The following is a 27,228-nucleotide window of genomic DNA, read 5'->3' as shown; positions in this document are numbered from 1 at the left end:
TAGAGTCACTTTAGACTTCCAACCAGTGAATTTTAGTTTATACACTTCCTAAGGAAATTGTAAAATAGTTTTAACAATATTAGAACTATCAAGTTTGAACTACTTTTGGCAATATTTAGGATAAATAAGGTTTTGATAATTTTGTTTTGATTGGAATCTAAGAGTCGGGCTGAATTGAGATTTTGAAGGTGAGATTGCAGGAAGAGAGAACAAGAAGAAAACCAGATACAACTTGTGACTTATGACTGGAGACAGCAGCATTATGTTCTTTTCTTTAGATAATATGCATTGGAGTGGCCAAAACTACAGACGAAAGGTCTTAAATCCATCAACAGTTGCAAAAAGGATGAACCTCAATCCATTCTCCTGCCCAGCACTTAGATCTACTAATACAAGAGATGACAGCACCATAAGAACACGAACCGTATTAAACCCCTCTATGTCGGAACGGGACCCCAAAAAGCATAACGCTTGCACCGGAGTTAGGGGGGCCCGTGGCAAATGAAGGTATGGCTGCCAAATCAGGAGACACCCAATGCTTCAGTCTTTCTAATCTTGTTCTTTTGTGATCCGTGTTGGGATGGTTGCAGCAGCACATTTGTGGACATCAGCTAGAAACACAAACCTGCAACTTTCAATCTTGTGGAAGAAGAGCTATCTCAATTTCCTGGAGGGACTTTCCTTTGGTTTCCATCACGTTCCTCTTCACGAAAACCAGTGCGATCAAGCAGAAAGTGGTGAAAATAGAGTACAAGAGCTGCTGCCCAAGTTGCTTAAGCAAAGGCAAGAACAGCAAGCCCACCAAGAAATTAAACACCTGAAGGAAAATGCAAAGCTCCAACAGTCAAAAGAAGCAAAAGAGCCCCCAAGACCCCACCTAATTTTGCAATTTTTTTCCTAAGTGAATTCATAACTAGGTAAAAACAGAGGTCCCTAACATCTAAAAATTTCTAAGTTTCCTTCTTTTTCTTTTGGATAATTCGCAGATCGCAAGTCCAGCACGTAGCTACAAGAGGAATCTAACACTTGTGACAGGGAACGAACAACTGAAAAAGAAAAAGAAAAAGAAACTGAAGTGTCTTACCCAATGGACAGACAAACAAACCGCCATAGCCTTGGCCCTAATCCGGCCGGGGAAAATCTCTGATAGGAGGAGACCAGGTACTGGACCAGCTCCAGTGGCAAATGTGAAGACAAACCTGCAAGTAGAAGTTCAATATACTCCATCCAATCAGTGTACAAGCATTCTTTCAACCTTTCCTGCTATTTGCTAATCATAGATGCAGCAGACATGGTATAGGAACAATTACCATGTTTCAATAAGGAATGGCTACTTTTAACTGTTGGATTTTTACCCACAATTTTTGACAGAAGTACAGGAATATAACTCGGTCTTTGATTCTTTCTTTTTGCCCATTATTAGGTTCTTTTAATTTTTCTTTGCCAATACCCGGAGATTTACTAAAACATACCCACTTCAGTCAGATGAAAGGCTATTTAATCAAATAGGCCAGGTTAGAGTACAAAAACCATAAAGATTTTAAATCATTTTCGAGGTCTCAAATTTTAAATTATAGGTAGTACTTCTATTCTAGTTTCAGATTAACAACAAGAAGAAGATATCCAGCCTTTATTCCACTATATGGGGATTCTAGTTTCAGATTATACCCAAAAAACAGATTTAAAATAAAAGGATAATAATCATCATAATAATCTTGCAGATTTAATCCTTCCCCTGAAGGTACGTTAGAAGGAAATGACTGCATTGCCATATGGTTAACTTTACAAGATGATGCTTCTCAGAGCCTGATTTACATATATCTTTATCCATAGATGGAAACACATGCATCTCGTTATATGAAATGCTTGCCAAAATGATACTCACAGGAGCATGCCACCAACAGACATGTATAAAGTTACTGAGCCTGATGCAGAGAGGCCGGCTGCAGTCACTTGCAGGGCCATCGATGTTGCCTGAAAAAACATAAAAATCCTAGGTTTGAGGAATCAATTAATTTTCTTGAAAAAAAATATGAATGAGAAAATTAGGTACCCGTAACAATTCTGAAAAGCTTGTAACACAAATGATGTAACATGTAATGGAAGCAAGCCATAAGACATCATAACATCTAAATTAAGAAGTGTACACAAATAATACATATTTTACCTCCTATAGTTAGCATGAAAACTACAAAACTTCATATGCATCTTAACATCTAAAAATCACGCATAATCATTAAGTAATTTGAATTAAAGTGCAACGTGAACAGAATCTGTCAGTTTCAATGTCCATGTGCTTCAACAACAAAATAACGAAGCCTTAATCGCACAATGTGGGGTTGGCTACATACATAACTCTAAGGCCCTTCACTTACTAGTACTTTTGGTTTGTCTTTAATGCACTTCACTTGGCTCAAATCCCTTGTGTTTCTTTCTCTTGCCTTAGTTTGTGTATATATATATATATATATATATTTCTTTCCCTATCTTTTGTGTCAAGTTGTTGGTATAAATTTTCATAAGCTTTTGATTTTGCTTCACTAACTGCCTCCTTTGGCTCTTTTTCAGCCAAAATATACCTTCTTAGGTTTCTTTCATCATGGTATTCATGCAAAGTCCTATAGCAAGCTCTTTTAGTTTTGATTTTTTTTCCTTGTACCTCTTCATTCTACCACCAAGAGTCTTCTTGATTGAGACTTTTCTCTTTAGCTCTTGTAGAACCATTTTTGCCGTATTTTGAATAGCAATAGTCATATCAATCCACATTTGATTAGTCTCTCCTTTTACAGCCCAATATGTTCCACCACACGCTTTTTTCCTTGAAAATAGCTCGTTTTTCATCTTTTGAATTCCACCATCTGATTCTTGGGCTTATTTTGTATAACTTTTATCCATTTTTACACCTTAAAAATTCCACACGTGCTTCATGCTAAAAAAGAAAGGCATATCAGCCACAAGAACATTATGTGTTTGTGTTGAAAAATATTATGGCATCATACACCAACTTTTTCCAGTCTTTTAATCAGAATCCATTACATGACCCCCTGGGGAAACAAATCATATGGGTAAAATTGCAATTTCAAAAGTAAAAAATTGGCTAATAAAAAGGCAGTGCCCATTCATTACAAGTGCAGATTCAATAATTTATATGTTAAGGGTTGTAAGAAATCTATCATGCATAGAGATTTTAAGCACAATGTGATTCAGCCATGTACATGTTAGAGAGTGCGATGTGCCTCTTAAGCTAGGTGTAAGGAAATTTAGTGATGGGGCCTAAATTTTCTTCACCTTCATCTTGGTTCTTTTCCTGTCTTATTGTGCAATTTTTAGCCTGTAAAAGCCCCAGACCTTTACTTACCCCTTAACTCTTCATAGATCAAGGGGCAATTCACAATGGAAGAATAAGCATATGGGAAGTTTCCATTCTCCAGTATTACACAGCAACCTGATACCTATAACCCTTAGAAAGCCAGAAAGCCAAAATTTTGTAGTGAACCCTAAAGAGTCCAGCTATAGCTACATTGGTTTTGGTATCATTGGCTACTCTTATTGCCGGAGATGTCACATGCACACATCCTATATCCCAAGACAGTTTAAAACATAAGGCTGACAGACTCCACAAAATCAATCCCAATAAAAACTAGTAATTTTTACTCACTTCGGATAATTTCAACTCTATAAACTTTTTTGCAAGATTCACAGGTCTGTTTAATTGGTAGTAGCATTAAAAGTTGAGCTTTGAAGCATGTAATACAAAGCATAATAACAAGCAAGTTTGCTCATAAACTAAAAGTAGGAAACTTTACCATGCCAAAGAAGCTCCATATGAGAAGAGCCCTTCTCCCCAGTTTATCCATCAAAATCATCGCAATAATAGATCCTGAAGAAAATTATAGTTGTTAAAAGAAAGTGTCAATAAAGTTCCATTTGCAGAGCTGGAGGGGGCCGGGGGGAGCTATTGAGAAACAAAAATATACCTAATATATTTGCAACTCCTATGAATATGTTTGCAAGGTTTGATGGCACTCCAGCACTTCTAAATACAGTTGAAGAGAAATAAAATACAGCATTTATTCCAGATAGCTGTTGTAAAGCAAATAGGGTTGACCCAATAAAAACAACTGCAAAAGGAAGGAGTGAATACAAAAGCATTTTGGAGAGAGAGAGATAGAAAAAGAGAGAGGGAACATATAAGCAGGTATTTGCATTGTCATGTGACCCTCAATAGTACACAGAAAGGACTAATGAAATAACTCAGCATTCCCAAAAAGAAATGTCAGAGAAGTGTCAGGCTACCTCTGAAATGACGACCATGAAATAATTCTGAAAATTTTACGCCATCTGTCTCATCTCCTCTGTCCATCCTAGACAATTCTGACATTGCAGATTTGATATGCAGCCCTCCTAAAAGCCTTGCATATTCAGCTTCAGCTTCAGCACTTCGTCCTTGCTATTTCACAATGATACCCTTTTAGCACTTTCCACATAGCATATTTACATAATTCAACAAACAGCAATTGGTATAGTTCATATATTTGTTCAAAATTTGAAATCACTTCATATTAAATATCCAGGAAGAAAAAATAAGTAATAAGATAATTTTAATGGATGAAAAACCAAATGTAAATTAAAGTAATCGACAAAATAAAATCTAATGTTGATCAAGATAAGTTTCTGTGCAATTGTGATGAAATAACAGAGTGATTCCAACCCAAGATAGGAAGAGAGGATGTTATCTCAACTTCAGGAATATCCACTTTAGAATATTAACAGTACTTCCATCAAAGCATTTCAATTCTTTGTTTCATACATCAAGAGACATCACCATCATTGGCAGCTCATCCATTCAAAACAATGGGCATTGGTCACCATACAAAAGACAATTGCAGAACAATGATACATGTACAAGACAGCAAACCTTGTACAGCCAATGAGGACTCTCAGCACAGAATGCCATGGCAAGAGCAAGTATTGCAGCTGGAACTGCAGATAGCAAAAAACATACACGCCACCTGACCAAAAAGTAAATTGAAATTCTTAAGCCATAACTGTGTTGACAGAAAGAAATAAATATAGTGAAATCAAAGGCATTCAACAATACATTCCTTCTATTACTTACCAGCCATCTATGCTCTTCGCAGGAATCCCAATGAACAAAGCCCCCATTAGTCCAAGACACGTTGCAATTTGAATAAGGCTTCCATAGGTACCCCTAACAAAAGAAGGAGAAACCTGCTTGAACAAATAAGCAAACATAATAAGAAACATCAACTGCTATAACAACCAATATAGGTTACCAAAAGGTAAATAAATACTTAGAAACATGTAAGTAGTTCTTACCTCTGTGACATATAGAGATGCAACAGGGGGCCCCACACCCAGTCCAGTCCCAACCAAAAACCTCCCAAAAAGCATACCTTCCAAATTGTTGGTCATTGCACTGGAAGAGAATGTATTATTATTTTCTTAACTAGAAGAGGATAAGAAAGGAACACAAACAAACATCCAAAAAGTTTTAAGTAGAATGTAATACCAAGAAAAAAATCTCTTTTTCATAGGTAAAATGTGAAGATTTTCCCAGGTATTGGTACCAAGAAGATAAGACTATGTGGAGCTTTTCTACTATTAATATCCTCCAACAAGAGAGAAAATACATGTCCACTCCACAAGTACAAGGATAGGAGGATAATGAACATTATCCTCATCATCATGAAATACATGGATAATGCCCACTCGAGAACAGGCATAGAATATTACATCATTATCAAGTATAGAATCTATAAATTCAGTCAATAAAGAGGCAATAATAGGATGGTGTTAACTATATGGTCGGGACATATTACCTGATAGAAGCACCAACAATCATAGGCAAAGCACACAACTGAAAAGCTTTACGGCGCCCAAACTCATCAGCAACCCAACCACTGAGTAGAGATCCAATAAAGGCACCAGCCAGACATGTACTGACTACAAGACCTTCAGTGACATAAATTGGCAATTAAAATAGAACCCATATCAAGGGAACAAAAAATATAATGAAATAAAATAAGAACCTTTCATTTTTCTTCATGTGGATTACAGAGACAAATAACAGAAGACAAATAGTTCAAGTGAAAAGAGAAAAAAATGAAATATCTAGCTTGTGTGCTACCTTCTGCCAAGGTATTCCCAGTGAAACCAAGATCATTGGAAATGCTTTCAAGTGGCTCATTAACTACTCTGTGTAGACAAAAGAACAAACATGGCATTTCAGAAATTTTAGTTATTGCTTATTCCTTTTTAACAAGAAATAATAAAAACTGATATGGCAGAGAAAAGATACAAAAGATAAGGATAAGAAGAAACTGCAGGACAGAGAAAGTTCATATCAAAGACTAACCCAAGATGGTAGCCAAATAAGAATGAAACTATAGTTGCCACAATTACGTGTGGGAAAGAAGGCTTCCAAGAAGGATTCATGGTCTCTTGCCCCATACCACTCTGTAAATGAGCTAAAACACAGACAAGAATTCAGACCAACAGCTTGGAATCAATTATAAAATTAGACAGAGAGAGAGAGAGAAAGCATTCACTCCATCAAAATAGACATTATCAGGAAGTCTGTACTCCAATTTAACAGTCCACGTGTCAATAAAATTTATGTTTATCCAAAACATGTCTCGTGACTGTAAATGTATCTTTTTTCAAATCTATGAGAGTCATATCTTGCAAGGAGATCACAGAGATTAACAAAATCCATTTATTGACTTGCAGACCTGTAACGATATAAATTATAATTGCAAATTTTAGTTGAACTCCATAACTATAGTGGAAACTTCAAAATATCCAAGTTTGAAGTACCATTTGTACAAATAAGAATCCCTTTCTTCACATGATTTCTTCTTCATACAGATAGACATAGGATCTATGGCGCAATTACTTAGAAGTACATTTTGTGCAACAGACCTTTCTATTTTTCCGATTAGAAGAAATTATTGGACATGCAAATCCATGTTAAGGAAATTGACTAAGCCTCTCAACTCAACAATTGAGCCCACAGGGCCCACAAGAACATAACTGGTACCTAAGCACAACATTCAATTACCTCAGAAATGAACACATTACCTGAATTTTCTTCTTCGTCTATAAAGTAAGCATGCTCCCTGGATGGCACACGCTTGTAGACGGTGTAAGCATCACGCAGATGGCCCCACATGCCACAACTTAATTATCTGTACACCCAGGTCACGTAAGATGTGAAAAAGATTAAATTCCATAGAAGTGAGCTCGGTTTCACAAAATTTAGACAGTCGTATTGTGTTTGCTCAACATTGACATGGACAATTAACCACGTGGGTCATCATGAAATTTTAGGAAATAAAATAGAAAGAAGCATTGTATTGGAAGGATTACTTGCTCGACATTGATATGGACAATCAACCAAAAAATACTAGTGATTGAGACACGATAAAGGAGAGATGGAAGGAGTATTTCTCAAATTCATTCAATGAAGGTAGTAACTTCAAAGAATATAGGACTTACATGTTCTATAGGTAACAAATAGTACACCAGTTGGACTTACATGTATATGTCCAAACAAAATAAAGCATGCATTGAAAAAGATAAAGACTAGTACATTGGTTGGACCAAATAACATCTATGTGGAAGCATGAGAGAAGAGGGCATTTTAATGCGATCCTTAAATCAAAAAGGATGTCGGAGGAGTGGAGGAAGAGCACTTTAGTCCCTATTTATAAGAATAAAGGAGGTCGTCAAATTGTGAAAATCATAGAGAAATCAAGCCAATTAGCCACACTAAGAAACTTTGGGAGAGAGTGGTCAAGCAAAGGCTAGGAAAATAAACCTTCAATTTGGTTTCATGCCTAGTAGGTCAACAACGGAAACTATATAGTTACTAAGATGCCTAATGGAAAGTATAGAGATAAATAAAAGGATTTATATGTTGCATTTATAAAAAAAATGTCCCTATAGAAGGTTTATGGAGGGTCTTAGAGAAAAAAGAAGTCTAAATTGCTTATATACAAGTTATAAAGAAATTAATCGTGGAACAGAAACTAGTGTCAGAACATGTGAAGAACATACTGCTTTTCCAGTTACACTTGAATTACATCAAGGGTCAGCATTAAGCCCTCATCTCTTTGCCCTAGTAATTTATGAACTCAAAAACATATTCATGGAAAGGTACCTTGGTGTATGCTATTTGCTGATGGCATTGTATTGGTGGATAAGACAAAACGAGGAGTGAATATTAAGATTGAGTTGTGGTGGAATACTTTAGAGCATTTAAGTAAAGCATATTGAAAACTGAATATATAAGGTTGGATGATGTTGTCGTACAACTTGAAAATCAAGTCATTCCAAGAAAAGAACAATTCAGATATCTTGGATCAATCTAAAAAATGAAGAGATTAATAAAGGATGTTACCCATGGACTTAAAGCATGCTGGTTAAAATGAAAAAGTGTGTTTGGTGTTTTATTTGATGATAAAATTCTGTTAAAGCTAAAAGGAAAATTTTATAAAATGGATATAAGACCAACTTTGTTGTGTAGCACAAAATGTTGGGCAGTAAAACACCTACATGTGCAATAAATGAGCATAACAAGTATGAAAAAGTTAACATGAATGCGTAGCCAAACAAGAAAAGAAAAAAAAATTAGAAATAAGTTTATTCGTAATAAAGTTGGAATGGCTTTTATTGGAGATGAGATGCCTGAAACTCAATTAAAATGGTTTGATTATGTGAGAATAAGATTAATAGAGACATATGAGAATGGAATTGAATAATTCTTTAATAAAAGAGGCAGAGGAAGACTAAGAAAAATTGGTGGAGACTTTTAACTAGTATATAAGTTATATGGGTCTTTCGGAAGATATGACCATAGATTGAAATGAGCAACAACCTATAATTCATTTAGTCGACCCACCTAGTAGGACTAAGGTTTTCCGTGCAATTTTTGTTGTTCTAAAGCAGAATGAAGCATTGGTTCATTATTGCCACTCATGTTCCATCCGAAAAGGAAAGAGGAAGGAGGGCATGGGTTGGAACAAGAGAAAAAGAAAGCATAACAACCAAAATGATTATGTAATGTTAAAACACGTGAATCTTCTAAGCAACAACTTTTTAGTTGAGTAAAGGTTTTCAGTGTTCATTTTATGGGAAATTTGGGAACAATAATGAAAGTTTCCACTTACCCTTAATTTGTCTTGTCTCTGCTTCTCTCAGCAACCAAACAATTTAATCTAATAGGTTAGCTGATGCCCAAGCAAAGCAAAAATTAGCTCTAGAAGGCAAATTTTAGATCTTATAAACGAAACACCATTACAAATACATGCAATGTGGTATAACAAGGGAGACCAGACTCAATCATACACAAATATGTACATCCAATCATCTCCAAAATTTTTTATCATGATTGTAAGAAGAAGAGTTTACAGGTTATATACATGCCTATCACATCTGTATGCTTCTCCTCCATGTTTTTATAAAGTGTCTACACATTGAAGGAAGAAATAACAACCATGAGATCAAGATACCTTTACAAGTCTATCTACCAACAAGGAAGAAGGTACTTTAACTCACATCTCTTTGCATATAGAGAGACAGAGCATTATAGCTTTGTGTATCATTAAGAAAGGAGTGATAAGATAGTGATTTCCTACATTATTTTCTACCTTTGGTTCTCTATGCATACACATAATTCTATATACCTGCAAGGAAATGTAGAGCATAAATTTTGCAATCAGGGTACTGATAAATGTATAAATATACTTACAAGGTAAATTTTTACTTCCGTTGATTTGAGTTTTTATACTTTCTGGTTTTCGAAATCACATCTATTACCTGGGAAACCACAAATATGAGAAGAAAAACAATGAAGTGATAGTAGATAATATAGAGAGTCTAAGACAAGGACAGAGGGCAAGTAAATGGCGCTGTGGAAAGATGACCTAGAAGAACCCAAGGAATTAGCTCTCTAAATCTATGCAACAACACTAAAATTTCTAAATAGCTTGAAAGATATTGTAGATGATATTCCACTTACATTTATATCAACTGTGAACTGTCTACACAAACAACACCATCAAGAGCTTAAACATTACTTGATGTAGCATGGTTGACAATTAGCTTATTCTCTCCTCTGATACTTAACCGTCCTCCAGCAATTACAAATCCCTTTCCCTCTATTTCTATGTCTTGGATCTACAGAATCTTAAATCACTTTGTTGGCCTCACCCCTCAACAACAGCAATGGTGTCTAAAAAACCAAGCTTTCTGGTAATATATATGTACATATATTAGGACTTCAGAAGCATTAAAATTCTATGTCACGGTTAGCCGAGCCAAAAAAAAAAAGGGGAAGGATCGTCTTCACTTGTTTGACAATCAAGTATTCTACATGTATTTGAAAGTTGATTGCAGAACAAAATATCCTGCAAAAATCGTGCGCACATAAAGCATGACATGTAGAAAATGATCTACTGGTCAAGCCGCTGCTGCTCCGTACATCTACAAGGAGATGGTCCGGGTACCCTTTTTTTTTTGCAACAGTACGGAAATTGTTAATTCGACGTATAGCATGCGCCCGTATTTGTTGTTTCAGTGATCTTTGGTTCTTCGACGAGAACAAGGCCGATGCAACGCTGCATGGCATTCACCGCTACAACATCTCGTCTCAACTCAGGAGATCACGACAATATCTTTGGGGGACAATTGGACGGGTTGAATGGCAGATCTCTGATAGAGCAATCTCAGAGATCTTTTGCAGCATAACATAACAAATTCGAAACATGACTAACATGGATAATAACAGTTCGATCCAAGGATCAACGAAGCTCATAGCCATTAGCACCGATCGAACTTGAATGCGATTACACGAAGCTCATTACCTTTAGCACGAAACGATCAACGAAGAGAGATCGCCAAGACAACAGAAATTCGAGCAAAATCTTGCGCTTAGATTCGTGTCCTCGGACCAACACTCAAACCAAATGAAATTCTACCGACCACCGATGGATTCGCCGCTTCTTATAAATGAATCGTAGACACCGTAAATTACCCTCGGTACCCTTCAACTATTCTTAAACTACAATGACGTCCCTTCTGTTTCTAAATTACACTGAATTGCCCTTTTTATTGAGTTTTTGTTAAATCTACTTATCTCCAGGAATTATTTCAAAAACTACTTGTGTGGGAAACAATCTATCAAGATTTTATCTTTATTTAATATTTATTTATAAAAATAAAAAATTATATTGTAATTATTAAATACCACTATTTAAAAAGTATATTTTCACTTAAAATCTTTTAATTTTTTACTTATAATTTATAGTGTTCTTTATTTATTATTTCCTAAATTTAATGAAAACTGATAAGACTAAAAGTATTGTACAATAAATGATAATTAATATTCTCTTAATGCAAATGTAGATATTGGTTAGTAACATTTTGGTTAAACTAAAATAATTAAATCAAACTAATTAAAATTATTATTTTTAATTTAGTTTGAATTATTTAAAATTTAAAAAATTAATTGACAATTTTCTCAAATTTAAAAATCAGTTAACTATTTAATCTTAAAACATTTGATTTAGAATGTATGTAACAAAATCAATAGATTTATTTTTAAGAAGTAGTCGATAATTTATCTTAACCATTCGACAATCTCGAAAAGAAAATTGAGAGTTACCGATCAACAATTATAGAAAGTAGGTTGAGAGTTTTGTCACTAGATTCAATAAAATTAAATAAATAATTTATTTTATAATTTCGAGGGGAAGTTAATAAAAAAATTCCTAATATATTGAAAAGCATAGTTTATTTCATTTACGTGTATTGTTTGGGACAAACGCACGACCGTGTGAATGCATGAGCTGCTGATTAATATAAATTTAATAATTCTAGCCTACGTTCCTTTGCCAACGTTATACCCTCCAGACCAAATCCTGTCCGTTCATTCATTCCCTCGAATACACAATACAAAATCTGGGCCGTTCATCCAACAACCTGCTTTTTCCTCTCAAGTCAACAACTCGGTAGACTCATTAGCGCGAATGTGATTTTAGTAATTTTTTTTAACGTAGAAGAATCTTATGAAAACGCCCTCGTCCCGAGATTTTACACGGTGCTCCAGAGTCCACCGTAACTTAATTTTTTAATCCTCTTTGGTGACGCCACGTGGGAGACATGTGAGTTTCATCGGCGTGGCACTTTTTGATGCGTGGTGTAGATGGCGCTTAATGGTTAGGATAACACGTGATGACGGTGCACCGCAGTATGGATTTCCCGGAAGATAGAGAGGTCTTCACATCGGACGGCTGATCGATGAGGTTCGAGCCTTCTATGAATTGCAGCCGTTGATAGTAGATTTCAACAGGAACCGTACGATGATGCCACCACGCGATCATGAGCGTCCAATATTTACAAAATTGAATTTCAAAAGCTCGAGAGGGAGGAGCAAAGAGAAGCCTATTTCTTCCTCTCTTTCTTTCTCTCGTACCCTTCCTCTCGATTTCTCTCACTACATCTGACCAAACGCTGTCTCCCTCTCCTCTCTCTCTCTCTCTCTCTCTCTGCAACAGATACGCATAAGTATATGCGGGTGAGGATTGAGGTTTCGTTGATTCTGCTGAATTCGCGTCTGTTCTGGGCCAACATTAGTCAATTTTCAGTCTGAATCCGAGATAAATCTCAGCTGCGAATTGGCAGAGCTTCCGATTTCTTATTGTGTTTCAAGCGATACTCGATTCGAAAGGTGTTGAATTGGAGGGGATGCGTGGAATTGGTGCGGTTTTGGAGAGGAATCAGTGAATTTGAGCGAAATTTGGGAGTGATTGTTCTGATTTTTTTGGGTGTGAATTTGAAAGTTTATGGAGAAAGTGGAAGGAGGGGGAGTCCCTCCGAACAAGGCTCAATCAGATACGCCGGTGTCGGCGTCGGATTTCCCCGCGAAGAAGCTAGCGAGGCAGCTGGATTTCACGGGATTAGGCGGTGCTTCGGCGGCCGTGGTTTTGCCGGAGCACCCTCAGCAGCCGGCGGCTCGCCCGATGTTACTGCCGCGTTCGCAGGTCCAGACGGTTACGCAGATGCAGCCCCCGCCACAACCACAGTCGCAGCAACAGCCACTGTTGGTGCCTAAACAATCTCAGTCGCCTATTCCCTCAATACGGCCCGTGTAAGTCTGCAATTTTTCATTCTGTTACTCTTTTATTGATGGGATTCAAACTTTGCCTGAAAAGTTTCGATTTGGAAATTGATGCTTTTGAGTTTGTTTCAAGGGTTTTGATGTTCTATTTCCCTCCCTGGAAAATTTGGTTAGATGTTATCATTTTGTCATATGAATAATCCGGTTTTTAGATGCTCATAGAGGTTTAAAATAAAATATATCTTTTTTTATATGAAAAGTTTCGACTTGGAAATTGATTCTTTTGAATTTGTTTCGAGGGTTTTGATGATCTATTTCCCTCCATGGAAAATTTGGTTTCATTTTGTTATATGAATGATCCAGTTTTTAAGATGCTCAGAGAGGTTTAGATTAATATTTTAATTCTTTTTCTCAATGTATGGCACAATCATGCGATGCTTAGTACACTCTTCCTGTCAACCTTCTTATTAATTTTGTTCATATGAAATGGCCTTTCAAAAATGAACCGTTAAATTTATCTGAACGAATTGTATGCCTTTTATGTTTAGACTAGGAGGTTTCTTATCATGAAGCTGAAGTTGGTTTCTTTGGGTGGAGGGAGGGTGTGAAATCAATGTGGAGTTGGCTTTCTGCTAACCAAATTTGTTCAATATCTTATAATATGGTTAAACCAGAAAATGATTTTTTGTTTTGAAACTTGGAGAAATTTTACAGATGTCGGTGTATAGGGATGCATTTTCTTTTCCAGGTTCCATTTTTGTATTTGGCTTTTCAGTGCCATTTGTTCTACTTTGGATAGAAGTATTGATTTTTGACACCACTTGAATTTTTTCTGCATGGAAGAACCAGCCTTAGCAATGATGGAGGGTGACACTTATTAAGTCATCCTCAGCTGCCATAGTGAGATGCTTTACATCTGGAAATTTCCTTATTTGTTTTGACGTAATTTAGTTGCACACAAGCACTCTAGACTCTGTCCACTGTATATAACCTGCTCTGCAAGCCTCGTCTTCCTAAAAAAGGAACACTTGTCACTGGCTAGGAATTCTTTTAGCCGTCTCTTTGTCTAATAGCATTATGACTCAGCACTGGGTTTTTCAACCATTTATTTATGTTCCTTTCAAGAAAATCTGAAACAAGAAGAGAATTACAATATCCATGCAACTGATATCCTATGGGTTTTGATACTAATTTTGTCTTTGTTTCTTAATGCATTAAGATACTTTGGGAGAAACTTGATATATAAGTGCTCGTACATATGTAGTTCAAGGAATGTAATTTGTGCCCAAACCTTGATATTGCTCAACATATAAATTTTACTAACTATATATTGTTTCTTTCTTCAGAAAGTCAGAATCCCCTAGAGTTCGGGCAAGAACAAATGTTGAAGTAAAAGATAATACTCCAAAGAAGCAAAAACAGTGCAACTGTAAACACTCACGATGCTTGAAGTTGTAAGTACATGCTACTCCTTTTTATAATTTTTTTAATGTGGTGAAAGAGTCCATCAAAGATCTAATATTTTCTCTCTTATTCTGTAATAATTGTGCATTTCTGGTCTCACATAGCTGTTAACATGGGGTTACAGTTGACATTCTTCTTTTTTCAACTTAAATTTGGAGCTGCTGTTATTATTTTCCATATATCTGTTATTTTGATGAAAATTCATTGCATACAACTATGGCCTTTTCCTTCTAAAATAAGGAGTGACAAGTTTTTTTATATTGCTGGCTTGAATTAACAAATAATTTGAGCCAGGAGTTAGACACTTTGGTGACGGTTTTAACACTTTGGAAGTACGGTACTTACAGTATCCAAATATGGCAACCCAGTCTTTTCTCTTATTCTCTTCTATGTGTTTGTGTGTTCCATTCCCTGTCGAGACATATTTCTTTATTGAACAAATTGTTGACCAGCAACTAAATAAGGAAGTTGGTTACTTGGGGTAGGCTTGGTAACTGAGAAAGTCAAATGAAGTGGTGGAATCGTGAAGCTTAACCAAGCACATGTCCTTTCTGCCTAGTCAAGCATGTAACAACTAGTTTCGATGGCAAAAAATAAATGCACTTTTAGATTTTGCTGATAATAGTGCTTATTCATAACTGTTGAAGAATTCAAATTAATTGGAATATCGAGAATAAAGAGATAAGGGTTCAAAATCTAAATTCTGATCACTTCTCTTGTGGCCAAGACTAGGTATAAGGTTGGTTGGAGATTAGAATCAAGAGATAAGAAGTCCGAAGAAAAAGGAGGCAGGTATTTTCAAGGGATAAGACCTGCTTTAACTGATGTACTTTATCTTCTAATGGTTTTTAAATTCTTTCCTATTTTTGAGGAGATGTTTTAGGATATTTCTTGTATAAATTCCCCATTCATGAGATCAATAAGTGAACAAGCTTCCTGTCAATCAAGTAAGCGTCCTCTTAATCAAGTAAACTGTTTCTAAGTTACTTGAGTGAGGGTTCTGTTCAGCTTATTTCTCTGTTTGTTCAATACCCTTTGTGAAACCTGCTGGAGAATGTTTAAAGTTGCTAAGTAAACATGGAAAATTGCCTCTTGAGAGGTAACAGGAAAAAACTTGCAAACAGAAGATATATAAATAACTTGCAGTCTGCCAGTGGTAAATAACATATTCAAATTCATAGATGAGGACCTGAGGTAGATGTGTGGTAAAACTTTGAGAGATAGGATTAGGAATGAACAAATCCATGAGAAATAGGGGTAGCGCCTCTTGAAGATAAAATGAGAGAAAAATAGTCAAGATTTTTGGGGCTAGGAGAATGGAGACTAATAGAACTCATGGTTATGAAAAAATAATAATCATACCAGCTACATTTACATACTGCAGCACAATGAGGATGACAAGAATAAACTTGGGAGGAGATAATTGTTAACCACCAGCTCATCTAAAAGTTTAAACTGTTAAACAGAAGATTAATTTTATCATTCATATTGTTATTTTTCACTCTCAGCACGCCTCCTCATGTGTGGCTAGACTTCACTGTGTAACTAGTTCAAGCACGTGCAACTATTTAAATATTGGATAGAAGTGAGGTTTGAACTCATGAATGTTTGCCTGCTTTGATATCATGTTAATTTGTTAATCGCTATCTCATCTGAAAACTTAAGTTGTTAAATAGAGGGTTATTTATTATTTTTACTCTCAACAATAAAAGAAAACGATGACACATTGTCGTTGAAGTGAAGTTATGGCCTTCTCTAAAGCTGAATGGGGAAAGAGGAATCATAATCTCAAGTAGTTGGAGAAAAGTTTAATTGATTTAAGGTTAACCTTTCATGTTTTTAGTATAATTTTTTAGTAAAATGTAGGTAATGAATTCTAGAGGGTGTTCCAAATGCATAAAACTTCCCACTAGAACTAAAAACTTTAGTGTTTTTGGTTGATGATATGGTTAGGTTAATGGTTCTACTCATATATATGTAAGGGACCATAAGAACTAGTTATGGGAATCTATGATATGGTTATCCATCTCAATTTGCACCCATCCCAGTTACAAACCATAACAAATGTTACCATCTTCTAAAATTTTTGTATCCAACAGCCCACTTTCCTGATTATAATCGTGTAGCCTTATTTTCCTCTATTCCAGTTTATGTAATCTTCAGCAGTGTTTTTAAAGGCTCTAAGTGCACTCAAGTGCAACGGCCTTCTAGAGCTTAAGCGCAAGCCCATGCTCAATCAAAAGAAAGCGCAAATGTTAGAAAAAGTAAAGAGAAAATATAATATTTGTAACTAAATTACTAGATAATACTGTCAAGACAAAAGTTCAAGCTAAAAGAGGAAAAAAAAAAAGAGGGTCTTTTAATTCATTTTCAATTATTTAGTCTAGATTAAGAAAGTCATCTTCATCATTGGAGTTATAGTTCTCATCATCTTTTCATCAGTGCCATCTGGCAGCTAACTAGAAGTTGAAGCTGGTTGAATCATTCTCTTCTACCACTCTGCAAGAAATTTATATAATAGATGGGTGGATTTTGGTGTATTAGGGTACACAGTAACAACTCTTTTTTTTAAACTGTAAAACTGTAAATAGGCATGCTTAAGTGTGCCTTGCACTTAACAAAAAAGCAAGTGCTTTTAGCGCTTAAGCTGGGCTTTCTCATTTGTGCTTTGCTTTGACAAGAAAAAGCCCTAGAACTGCACTTTGCACTTTATTGTTGCCTAAACTTACTTTAACAACACTGGTAGTGAATGTTTCTCCATGGATTTGATTTCTCACAAATTCAATGCCTGTATGGTTAATTGCCTTATTTAGTTCCATCATTCTATGATATCCAAATCATACTCAGCAAAGTTCCTGGGAACAATTGATATTTTCAGAAATTGGTGATTTCATACTAGGTTTGCATGGGTTAGTCAATTCCTCCATGTTCCGACCTTCTGCCTAAGCAAATTTTGCATGCATGACCAGGTGATTGGTGGGAACTAGAATTATTTTATGGCTTACTACTACTTTTGGATTTGAAAAGGCACAGAAAGGGTTTGAATAATGTGATGCCTGGAGCTCTTTTCAGCAAAAATTCTAGAATAAAGGAAAATAGTCCTGATTCCCTACCCATATTTTTGCATAGGTGTTCATATGGAGTTTGCTTTCTGATATTTTAATGACCATTATGGTTTACCTTGATTATAGAGTCAACCTGCTGTATATGCTGAAATGCCTTTGAAATATAGAGATGATTGCATACTTGTATGGCATGTCCTTGTTTCCATTTTGTTTACTCACTGAACCATAATATACATGCCTCACCCAGATTTTAGTCACTTTATGAATCTTGACAAGCTCATTTTTATGAACTTGTGTATATGTTGCATCTACTAAGCTTTAGGCCCCGTTTGTTGCAACTTAATTAGAGAGATTATAACTTCTAGCTTATCAGATTATAGCTTTTAAAACTTAATAAGTTGTGAACCTGTTTGCTGCAGCTTTTCAGAAGTTGTAGTTAAGTAGTTGTGGTATTTGATATCATAAGCTGTAAAATAACTTATTTTTGTATAATTGTCCATAATACCCTTAGTAGTTATAGAATTATAATTTAAAAATTAATTAGTGTATATGTATAAGTTTCAAGTGTTATAAAAAAATTAATTAGAGTATAGAGAGAGAGGGAGATGGCGAGAGAGAGGAAGAGATATGAAAATGGAGTGGAGGTGGAGAAGAGAGACCCTTGATTACGTGGACAGGAGGGTAATTATTTGTTAAAAATAGGGGCAAAATTGTCACAAAAATGTCATTAAAATGTAAAAGTTTAAGCAGAAGTTGTAGAAGTTGAGGTACCTCAGTTTTGAAAAAGCTAGCTTCTACTCCTTCTAAAAGCTAGTAGAAGTTATAAGCTAAAATTCTATAAGCTAAAACAAACACTACATTCCCACTTTTTTGAAGCTAGAAGCTAAAAATTGCAGCTTTTAAGCTGCAACAAACAGGCCCTTAATCTCTTTATGCTTGATTAATTTATGCATTTGTGTCTTGTTTGCACAAGTAATTTTTCCAGACTAAATACTTATGTGTGCAGGAACAATTATTTTTGTTATCATGGAAAGTTACTAACATGGAAATTAACACTATTAGATACACCATGAATAATTTGTGCATTATTGAAATATTAGGTGCTAAGGTAGTCCATTAGGGAATCAAGAGGGCTAGGCTTATGCTCTTGAGTAATTAGAAAACATAACTGATTTGGAATTCTTCTCTTGCTCTTTTGTCTTTCTTTAAATTTTATTAAGTGTCTGGAGCATGATTTCAAAATCTGGCTATACTGTGGTCAGGTACTGTGAGTGCTTTGCATCTGGAGTATATTGTGATGGCTGCAACTGTGTAAATTGTCACAACAATGTTGAAAATGACACTGCCAGGCGAGAGGCAGTTGAAGCTACCCTGGAGCGTAATCCAAATGCCTTCAGGCCAAAAATTGCTAGCAGTCCACATGGAAGCAGGGATAATAGGGTATGCATATATGTTATTTATTTGGATTACATGAAAATTTATTTATGAAGTTTTTTAGGTATAAATACATAGATCACCTTGTGCTTGCATATGACATGGATTTGACGTAATTAAATATTAGTAATTGAGCTACTTTCACTGTCAATGCTGTTAGTAATCCATAAGGGGAGGATAGTGGTCCATAATTGAAACTAAATAAAAGTAAGATGCTACTATTGAAAAAATTAAAGTTAGGTCTAAAATTGAAAACTCACTCTTTTTTGGGGGGTAATTACACATAAATAAAAGATAAAAATTTCCATTACTTTTTTTGAGTAGTAAAACAGGAATATCAGCACATGTATCCATTGGTTTTTACAATAACAAAGTAACAAGATAATGATAAGCCATTCTGTGGCCTGTAATGTGAGTAGGAAATAATAAAAATTAACAAGATAATGACAACCTGTGAGGAGAGTGGATGGAACGGGAGAAGTTTGTAGCAAGTGAGGTAGAAGAAGATTAAAAGGAAATTTGATGAGAAACTCTTAGGCATGACATGGGAAATAATGGTGTTACAAAAGATATGTTCATAGATAGAGATGATTAGTGAGTTAAAATTCATGTAGTTGATCCTCTAATTTATATGAAGAATATGTGTATATATATGTAACTGTATTCTGATTAATGTACCATGTCATAAATAATTTCTGTTACATTTTTATAAAACTAAGATTCATATTCACTTCAGTTATGTAATTGTTATATATGTACAACATATGTGTAGCACCATTTTAAAAATTATTTTGTATAAGATCATGGATTTAAAATATATAGATGTTTATGTATATGGATGGCCAATGAAATAAATAGTTACACTGTTAGTTTAGATAAATTGGAATATGAAATAGAATTATCATGGAATATTAAATCTGTAATATAGGAAAATATACTAGATGAAGTGAGTCTGTGTCACTATTTGAGGGAAAGTTGGTTTGTTTCCATTTTTATTGCGTGGCTAACACATCCACTGTTTTTTATCCCACCACCCTATCAGGCTCTCTGTATTTTCTATGGAATCTGAGGCTTGACTGGGATTCCCACAGTGCGAGAGTGTAGAAATGGTATCTCTCAGTTTGTCCCATCCTTATCCCATGAACCATATGTGCCCTTTAATTTTGGTATGTTTCCAATGTAAAAACTCTGAGAAAAAGGAAAATGTAATAGTTTACATTGACACTCATGGTGTCTTCACTTATTATAATGGATTGTGGGCTGAAACTGATTATCAGATTTAGAAGCTCATCTCTTGTGAAGTTCCAGCCTGTTTAAGTCTTGGATTAGCTGACTGATTGAAAAGATGAGCAAATGCATACCGATCAACACCGGTTGCTTGTCTCCAACTTACAGACTAATTATTATGTAAGATTGCTACTGTTTCAGAATAAAATATGCTTCTCATCAAGTAAGATATTTGAGAAAGATGATAAAGTGTAATGTTAGCTATTCACTTTTTTTTTTTCAGAATAAAATATGCTTCTCATCAACTTTTTTTTTTTTTTTTTCTCTTTAAGATTTGCTTTTATAATCTTTTCTTGTTAATGAGTGCTTCATGCATAAACTAATGGAATAGAAATATTAATGAATAAGCTATTAGAACAAGTTTCATCATATATGTAATTATTGCTGTTAATAAATAGCTAGAGATGGTTTGCTCCTTGGACTATTGTTGACAAGTATTCGAACTGACTTCAAAATATATGTAGGAGGAAGCTGGGGAAGTCCTGGTATTGGGGAAGCACAACAAGGGATGTCATTGCAAGAAATCAGGCTGCCTGAAAAAGTACTGTGAATGCTTCCAGGCTAATATTCTCTGCTCTGAAAATTGTAAATGCATGGACTGTAAAAATTATGAAGGTAGTGAAGAGAGGCAAGCTCTTTTCCATGGAGACCATGCCAATAACATGGCATATATCCAACAGGCAGCAAATGCTGCCATCACTGGTGCTATTGGTTCTTCAGGCTATGGTTCTCCCCCATTGTCCAAGAAAAGAAAAGGTCAAGAGCTCTTTTTTCCACCAACTGCCAGAGATCCATGTGTTCACAGGCTTGCACAATACCAGCAGGTACAATTAATGGCTGCATCCTCCATTAAGGCTATCTCTGCATTGGTTAGCCAATGAGAGGCTGATTAATGATAATTGTTATTTGATTTCCCTTTCACATTAATCTGCTGAGATCAGCTGTTTATATGTTTTCACATATTACTATTGATTTATTTTACTGGGAAGAACTGTATTTAGTCAGTGTGGGGAATGTTTTTCTGTTTAAATGGGCCTTGTATTGTTACATGTTTTTGTGGACCATTACATTATGCATCCAAGCCATCATAATATGATCATTTAGCTGTATCTTTTCTATGTTCAACAGACTAACCACATAAAAGCTTCTGCTCACTGTCCTTCCATGACCTCCATCCCTGTTCCACGGGTCAGCAACAATGCAACACTGGGCCTATCAAAACTTACATACAGGTATATGTTATAGTCTTCATGTAAATTTCAATCAAATTCTTGCTTCCTGAACTAATTGGTGTAAGATGATTGAAGGTCACTCTTAGCAGACATCATTCAACATCAGGACTTAAAGGAGCTCTGCTCAGTTTTGGTCGTGTTTTCAGCTGAAGCTGCCAAGACTCTTGCAGGTATAAGTGGAATTTGTATTAGGAATTGATATTACCTGATTTTTCAATATTTCTTTTTGTATGTATGCAACTATTGTTTTAGAGTATTTTATTTGTTTTATAGATCTTTTAATGGTTTTGAAAGTAACATACAATAAGCATTACCTGGTACCCCCTTTCCTAACAGAACACTGACTGAATCCTCTTGGAGGTGTTATCCTTTAAGGGTTTCATTCTAGTAAGCATCCACGTGAATAATTGTGTATATATTTGTAATGTGGCCTCTTCCTCTAAATCATTCTATGAAATAACTTCCTCAAGCGGTTTCTCCGAGCTATACTTCCCATTTTCCTATGAATGATCTGTGATGAAGTATTTATTACTTAGCCTTTGAAGGTTCTTGTTTTTTACTTCAGTTAACATTACCCTCTTCAAAATATTCTTTTAGAGGCCTTACTAGAACATCTCAGGGACACTGAATCCTACCTACATCCCAAAAAATTTTGTGATATACTAAAAAGAGAAGAAAAGTGGCACTTCAAATTGAAATTTTTACTTACCTAACTTGAAGACACATCTCGACTTTTCATAGACAACTAACTCAGATAATTTTTTCTCAATATCATTTGTAGAAGCCTTTCATCTCTTCTGTAACAACCATAACTGCAGAGACTAAAATATTATTTTTTACATTACATTCATAGTTATGGAATATGAACTCTTCATTGATCACATTGCATGACTTTAATAAAGCTAAAGCTTTAATAATACTAGTTTTGTGATCCAAATGGAAAATATAGAAAGCAATAGACTGCATTGAATTTGGTTTGTTCAAGCTTTCAGTTAAATTACAAGGAGGCTAATGTTTGGAACAAGAATTTTTCAATGAAAAGAAAATGACATTATTCATTTTACAGTTACATAAGAATATTCATTTTCCTTTCCTTCTACACATCCTAGTTTTGGAGATATTTTTCTAGACACATTTTATCTGTCTTATTTTGCTCATCGGCCTAAATCTTTTTCCTTTTCTTTTTGCTAAAGCCTATGTTTTCTTTTAAAGTGCAACATGAGGATAAACCTTGTGTAGAGATATGAACTTGAGTATGAGCAGTGTGGATATGCAAACTTGTCTAGCTGATGATTTTCTTTCTAAGTAGGTTATTGACCTAAAGCTAAAAACTTCATTTATAATATCTGACTAATATATGCATCTTTATCCCACATAATAATTGCTGAAGTCAGCCCCCCCGCCTGCCCCCCCCCCCCAACCTAACCTGTGGACGCAGGGCAAGAGATTCTTGTCACTGCACCTCACCTCTCCCAAGTCATCCAAAAAGCACTATTCAGCCGTAGAGCCGTACAGAGAAGGTTGTTACTGTTACTGGATATTTTAACTTATTTTTTCTTTTAGGAAAGAGGGGGGAGGGGTTAACCGTGCCTCTGCACTTGTTTCAATAAAAAATGCATCCTTGTACCTGAATGTTTCTTAGTGCTGTATTCTGATATCTTCAGACCAAAAAAAAGCAATGGAGATTCAGGCAGATGATCGGATGGAAAGTTCCCTTGGTGGAGCTGAAGCTCAGGTACAGAGCCAGAAGGAATCTGATATTGAAAAAACTGTAGTTAACGATTGCTCAAGCGCAAACCAGGCTGAGAAAATCAGCCCTGATGAATCAAGTTCAGATGGTATGGATACATCAAAAGGCCGGCCAATGTCTCCTGGAACTCTGGCATTGATGTGTGATGAACAGGATACAATGTTCATGGCTGCTGCTTCTCCTAAAGTTTTGCTAGGCCATGGTAGTAACCCATCTTCACAGTTGCCTCCTGGGCAAGGCATGACAGAGGTTTATGCAGAGCAAGAAAGGATTGTATTGACAAAGTTTCGAGATTGTCTCAACAGGCTTATCACCTTAGGAGAAATAAAAGGTAATTGTCTAGCTTTACTCTGTCATCCTCATTCTAAATTTAAAATGCTATTTATGCAACAAGAGAATGCAAAGTTACATAGCTTCCTTTGGTTATAAAATCTATTTGTTGTGAGCAAGAATTATATGGAAATTTTCTCTTAATGACACTCTGGAAAGCTGATAATATCTGTCTTAACAGTTTAATTTTCTTTTGTGCCCATGATCATTATACATTTTTGGTTGTTAAAACAGGTAGATAGGGCTGAGCTCAGATATGTTGGGCCTTAGAAATATGGGCACAAACACAAATACAGACATGGGATATGCTGATATGATAAAATTGAGACAGCAGAGATGTGATAAAAATTATGGCATATATCTTATCCATAATTAGATATGATAGGCAAAGACAATCCAAAATATTAAAAAAATAGAAATATTTATTCGATATGAAGATACTATCCTATTAAAAAATGAACATCATTATGTATATGAGAAATGGTATTTTGTTAATCATATACAAAGCACATCCATATGAAAGACATTTAAATTAGATACACATGGATCATGCATCAACTAAAAGGAATATCGTGGTTCAAGATGTTTTAAAATCTTAGAAATATCTCCAGCATATGATGTTTACTAAATAAAGCACATTCATGAAACCCCCAGGGTTGGCTTTGTGGCAAGGGCTATAGCCTATAGTAGCCTCCTCTGCCACAAGGGTTCAAACCTTTTTGGAGGCGAGCTGATTTCCAGTGCTCTAAAATGGTTACATCCAACAAAATTTGGCATTGGCAGGAGAATGTCATGGTTTTGTGGGGAGAACGGCACTAAAATTTTGCTTGTGATATTCAAAGTGATATATGTAATGTAATTGTGATGCTTTCTTCCGTGATGTAGGTTGTTTTAGACTTTCCTATAAAACCAGCTACTTGCATTATTGTTTCTGTTTTGTATTCCTAGAACTAATTAGCTTCCCATGGACATTACAGAAACAAAGTGTTCATCAATGGTAGAGTCAGGAGGTCTAACAGACCCCGAAAGCAATGATGTTGAACATACCAGGACCGAAACAAGGCATCAACAGGAACCATATGGGAATGGTATTGCAAAATTTACTGCTCCACCTGCAACACCTCAAATGGTTACTGCTGCAACCACTGCTTCAAGTAAACATCTGCTCTCCAAGATTCCATCCCCTGCAGAGAATGGGGATGCAAAGTCCAAGACTGAGAAATAGATGTAAAGGAATTAGCAATAAGGTTCACCAACAGGTACTGTACTGCATCTCTGTAACATTAAGCCATTATTGGCTTGTCTTTGATGCAGCAGCAGGATCATATTTATCCCTCTCATTAGAACCAGCCATTGTCTAATCATTTCTTACGCTATTCATTAACACCTATTCTATTTCACTTTTTCAGCCTCAACGTACAGTTCTTTAACAGTTCGTGTAGTAATGTAGAGTTAGATAAATCCTCAAGGCATATTTAGATGTCAATAACCATTTTAACTTGTACTTCCAGATTCTAGGGCTATCATTAATCCACTCACATCGCTGACAGACTGAACAATTATGAAACAGCTCTTTAACAGTTATGTCTTGAATGCACCAGTGATCATGTACTGCTCAAGATATTGCTGGATGCCAATGACCATCTCAGCTTGTACTAACGAATTCCTAGGGTACCGATAACTCATTTCCAACCATTACTGATAAACAAAGAACAGTGTCTTTGTTTTGATCATTTTATAACTTAAGAATTTCTCATAAGATTTGTTGTCCTGTTTTACATTGGATCCTGATGATATTTACACCCCAGAAGACAAATTTTTCTGTCTTACCTCTGGGTGCTCATTGTACTCTGTAAGCAGCATAAAATATGCTCATCTCCACTTCTGCAACTGGATGCAGGAGAATGTGATGAGAAATTCGAATCATTAAATTTTGGTGTTTGATATTAGGATTTAGGTGTTATTTAGATTTTTATGAGTTTTATTGCTTTGTTCAGATAATTATAGTTAGGGTAAGTTTGATAGGACAGTTAGTTATTTTATCTTATTTTATTTTGGATTTTAGAATTTATTTTTGTTTACTTTAGGAAGATAAATTATAGTTTGGTTAATTATCTTTTTAGTCAGGATTTCAGGATTCCAGCCTATAAATAGGCTTATGATGTAATCAGATATTTACCTTTTGAGAATATTGAAAGAAGATTTTGTTAATTTTTTTTTTCTCCCTGAAGATTCTTTATTTTCTCTCCCTCATTTTCTTTCTCTCTTTCATAAGCTTTTCTCTTCTTCCCCTAATTCCTCTCTTTCGTCTCCAGTATTTCTCAATCTCTGGGGGTTACGTTTCAGAATGTTCTTGTCATTTATATGTTCTCTTCCAAACCTGTAAGTTCTCATGTATTAAGTTGAGTTTGTACTCTCTCTCTCTCTCTCTCTATATATATATATGTAAGGAAGATTATACTACTCAAATTTTCAGAACATAGGTTGAATGATCAATCAAGTGATATGTTGGGTTTGCATAAGTGGATCGTAAGTTCGATTCTCTTCTTGTGTAATGAGACAAATTTTTATATTTATGATTTATCTATTCTATAAAAAATTGAGAGTACAAGTGACGAAAGTGTGCATAACTGATCATCCTAAGATTATACTACTCAAAATTTAGTGAAGGGCAAAATTAAAATATTATGACCGTGAGAGATTGTTATTGAAATAATTTTTTAATATTAAATCAATGCAGTGAAAGTCGTAATAAAAGTTACTATAGAAGAGAAGAAGGGAAAAGAGAGTTTAGGATTAGAGAAAAAATCTTAAGTATTCATAGGCTCCAACTTAACTAAAGTTATGTAACTAAAATTTTGTATCTAAGAGGCACTTCTAATGGGTTAAAATTTAGCTTTAATATGGGCTCTCTTCCATGAGTCAATTTAAGTTTTATCATGGATTTTGCATTGGTTAGTGGGTCTGACTTGGGCTTTCTTTAATTAAAATTGATAAAATATATATTTTAATACCTATATTTATACATTTTTTTATTTAGACGAATTTTTTGTTATTTCAAAAATGCCTTTGAATTATATAATTTCAAATTAATTGTACTTTTGAGTTTTTTTATTATTTTAATTATATCATTAAATTTACTGTGTAATTAACTCGAAATTACAGTTTAGGAATATAATTGAAATGAAAAAAAAATTCAGATGTTCAATTGATTAAAAATTACATAATTTTGAGGTATTTTTGAAATAATAAAAAATTTAACTATAAAAGAAAAAAACATATAAGTATATGGACTAAAATATATATTTAACTAATTAAAATTATCACAACATTTGATGTGTATTTGAAAAATTATAATTTTAAAGTCTTTAAACAAAGAAAATGATATGAGAATGATGTAACAGTGACGTTTATGCAATTATGAGTAATTTTGGTGGATGGTTAAGTTGGAAAGGTTATTAACAAATCAAGCAATCCTATTTCTTCTTTTTGTTTTCTTTAGGTTAGGTCTTTCTAAGGCTA

The 27,228-nt window shown here is 34.9% G+C and overlaps 2 protein-coding genes across 9 annotated transcripts; one reads left to right on the top strand and one right to left on the bottom strand.

Moving 5' to 3' along the window:
- Positions 1 to 239: 239 nt before the first annotated feature.
- On the bottom strand, positions 240 to 10,997 carry LOC127806678 (probable plastidic glucose transporter 2). Of its 7 annotated transcripts, none has more exons than XM_052344110.1 (16): positions 10,890 to 10,997; positions 9,776 to 9,843; positions 9,195 to 9,254; positions 7,105 to 7,211; positions 6,380 to 6,491; positions 6,152 to 6,219; positions 5,844 to 5,976; positions 5,341 to 5,440; positions 5,120 to 5,232; positions 4,919 to 5,012; positions 4,297 to 4,450; positions 3,978 to 4,121; positions 3,807 to 3,880; positions 1,886 to 1,974; positions 1,085 to 1,199; positions 240 to 817 (listed from the first exon to the last, which is right to left on the bottom strand). In XM_052344110.1, exons 4-16 carry the CDS (start codon positions 7,193 to 7,195, stop codon positions 635 to 637), a joined length of 1,470 nt encoding a protein of 489 aa, XP_052200070.1. In that variant the 5' UTR covers positions 7,196 to 7,211; positions 9,195 to 9,254; positions 9,776 to 9,843; positions 10,890 to 10,997; the 3' UTR covers positions 240 to 634. The 7 variants fall into 7 exon arrangements, with proteins under 7 accessions (XP_052200070.1, XP_052200073.1, XP_052200069.1 ...); XM_052344113.1 differs by having other exon boundaries at positions 6,380 to 6,480; XM_052344109.1 differs by lacking the exon at positions 9,195 to 9,254.
- Positions 10,998 to 12,443: 1,446 nt separating this feature from the next.
- LOC127806867 (protein tesmin/TSO1-like CXC 5) lies at positions 12,444 to 25,121 on the top strand. Of its 2 annotated transcripts, XM_052344423.1 has the most exons (9): positions 12,444 to 13,174; positions 14,491 to 14,598; positions 15,341 to 15,400; positions 18,936 to 19,113; positions 20,859 to 21,218; positions 21,523 to 21,626; positions 21,702 to 21,796; positions 23,291 to 23,707; positions 24,684 to 25,121. In XM_052344423.1, exons 1-9 carry the CDS (start codon positions 12,870 to 12,872, stop codon positions 24,929 to 24,931), a joined length of 1,875 nt encoding a protein of 624 aa, XP_052200383.1. In that variant the 5' UTR covers positions 12,444 to 12,869; the 3' UTR covers positions 24,932 to 25,121. The 2 variants fall into 2 exon arrangements, with proteins under 2 accessions (XP_052200383.1, XP_052200384.1); XM_052344424.1 differs by lacking the exon at positions 15,341 to 15,400 and having other exon boundaries at positions 12,446 to 13,174.
- Positions 25,122 to 27,228: the final 2,107 nt, after the last annotated feature.

The sequence above is a fragment of the Diospyros lotus genome, chromosome 7 (assembly GCF_014633365.1).
Source record: "Diospyros lotus cultivar Yz01 chromosome 7, ASM1463336v1, whole genome shotgun sequence".
Taxonomy (NCBI): domain Eukaryota; kingdom Viridiplantae; phylum Streptophyta; class Magnoliopsida; order Ericales; family Ebenaceae; genus Diospyros; species Diospyros lotus.
This window is presented reverse-complemented; position numbering and strand designations above follow the sequence as displayed.

Coding starts and splice junctions, on each gene's coding strand:
- LOC127806678 (XM_052344110.1), bottom strand. CDS start 7,195: ATGTGGGGCCATCTGCGTGATGCTTACACCGTCTACAAGCGTGTGCCA. Junction 6,220..6,379: donor TTATTTGGCTACCATCTTGG/GTTAGTCTTTGA, acceptor TTGTCTACACAG/AGTAGTTAATGAGCCACTTG. Junction 5,233..5,340: donor CATCTCTATATGTCACAGAG/GTAAGAACTACT, acceptor TTGTTCAAGCAG/GTTTCTCCTTCTTTTGTTAG.
- LOC127806867 (XM_052344423.1), top strand. CDS start 12,870: ATGGAGAAAGTGGAAGGAGGGGGAGTCCCTCCGAACAAGGCTCAATCA. Junction 15,401..18,935: donor TCCGAAGAAAAAGGAGGCAG/GTATTTTCAAGG, acceptor TACTGTGGTCAG/GTACTGTGAGTGCTTTGCAT. Junction 23,708..24,683: donor CACCTTAGGAGAAATAAAAG/GTAATTGTCTAG, acceptor TGGACATTACAG/AAACAAAGTGTTCATCAATG.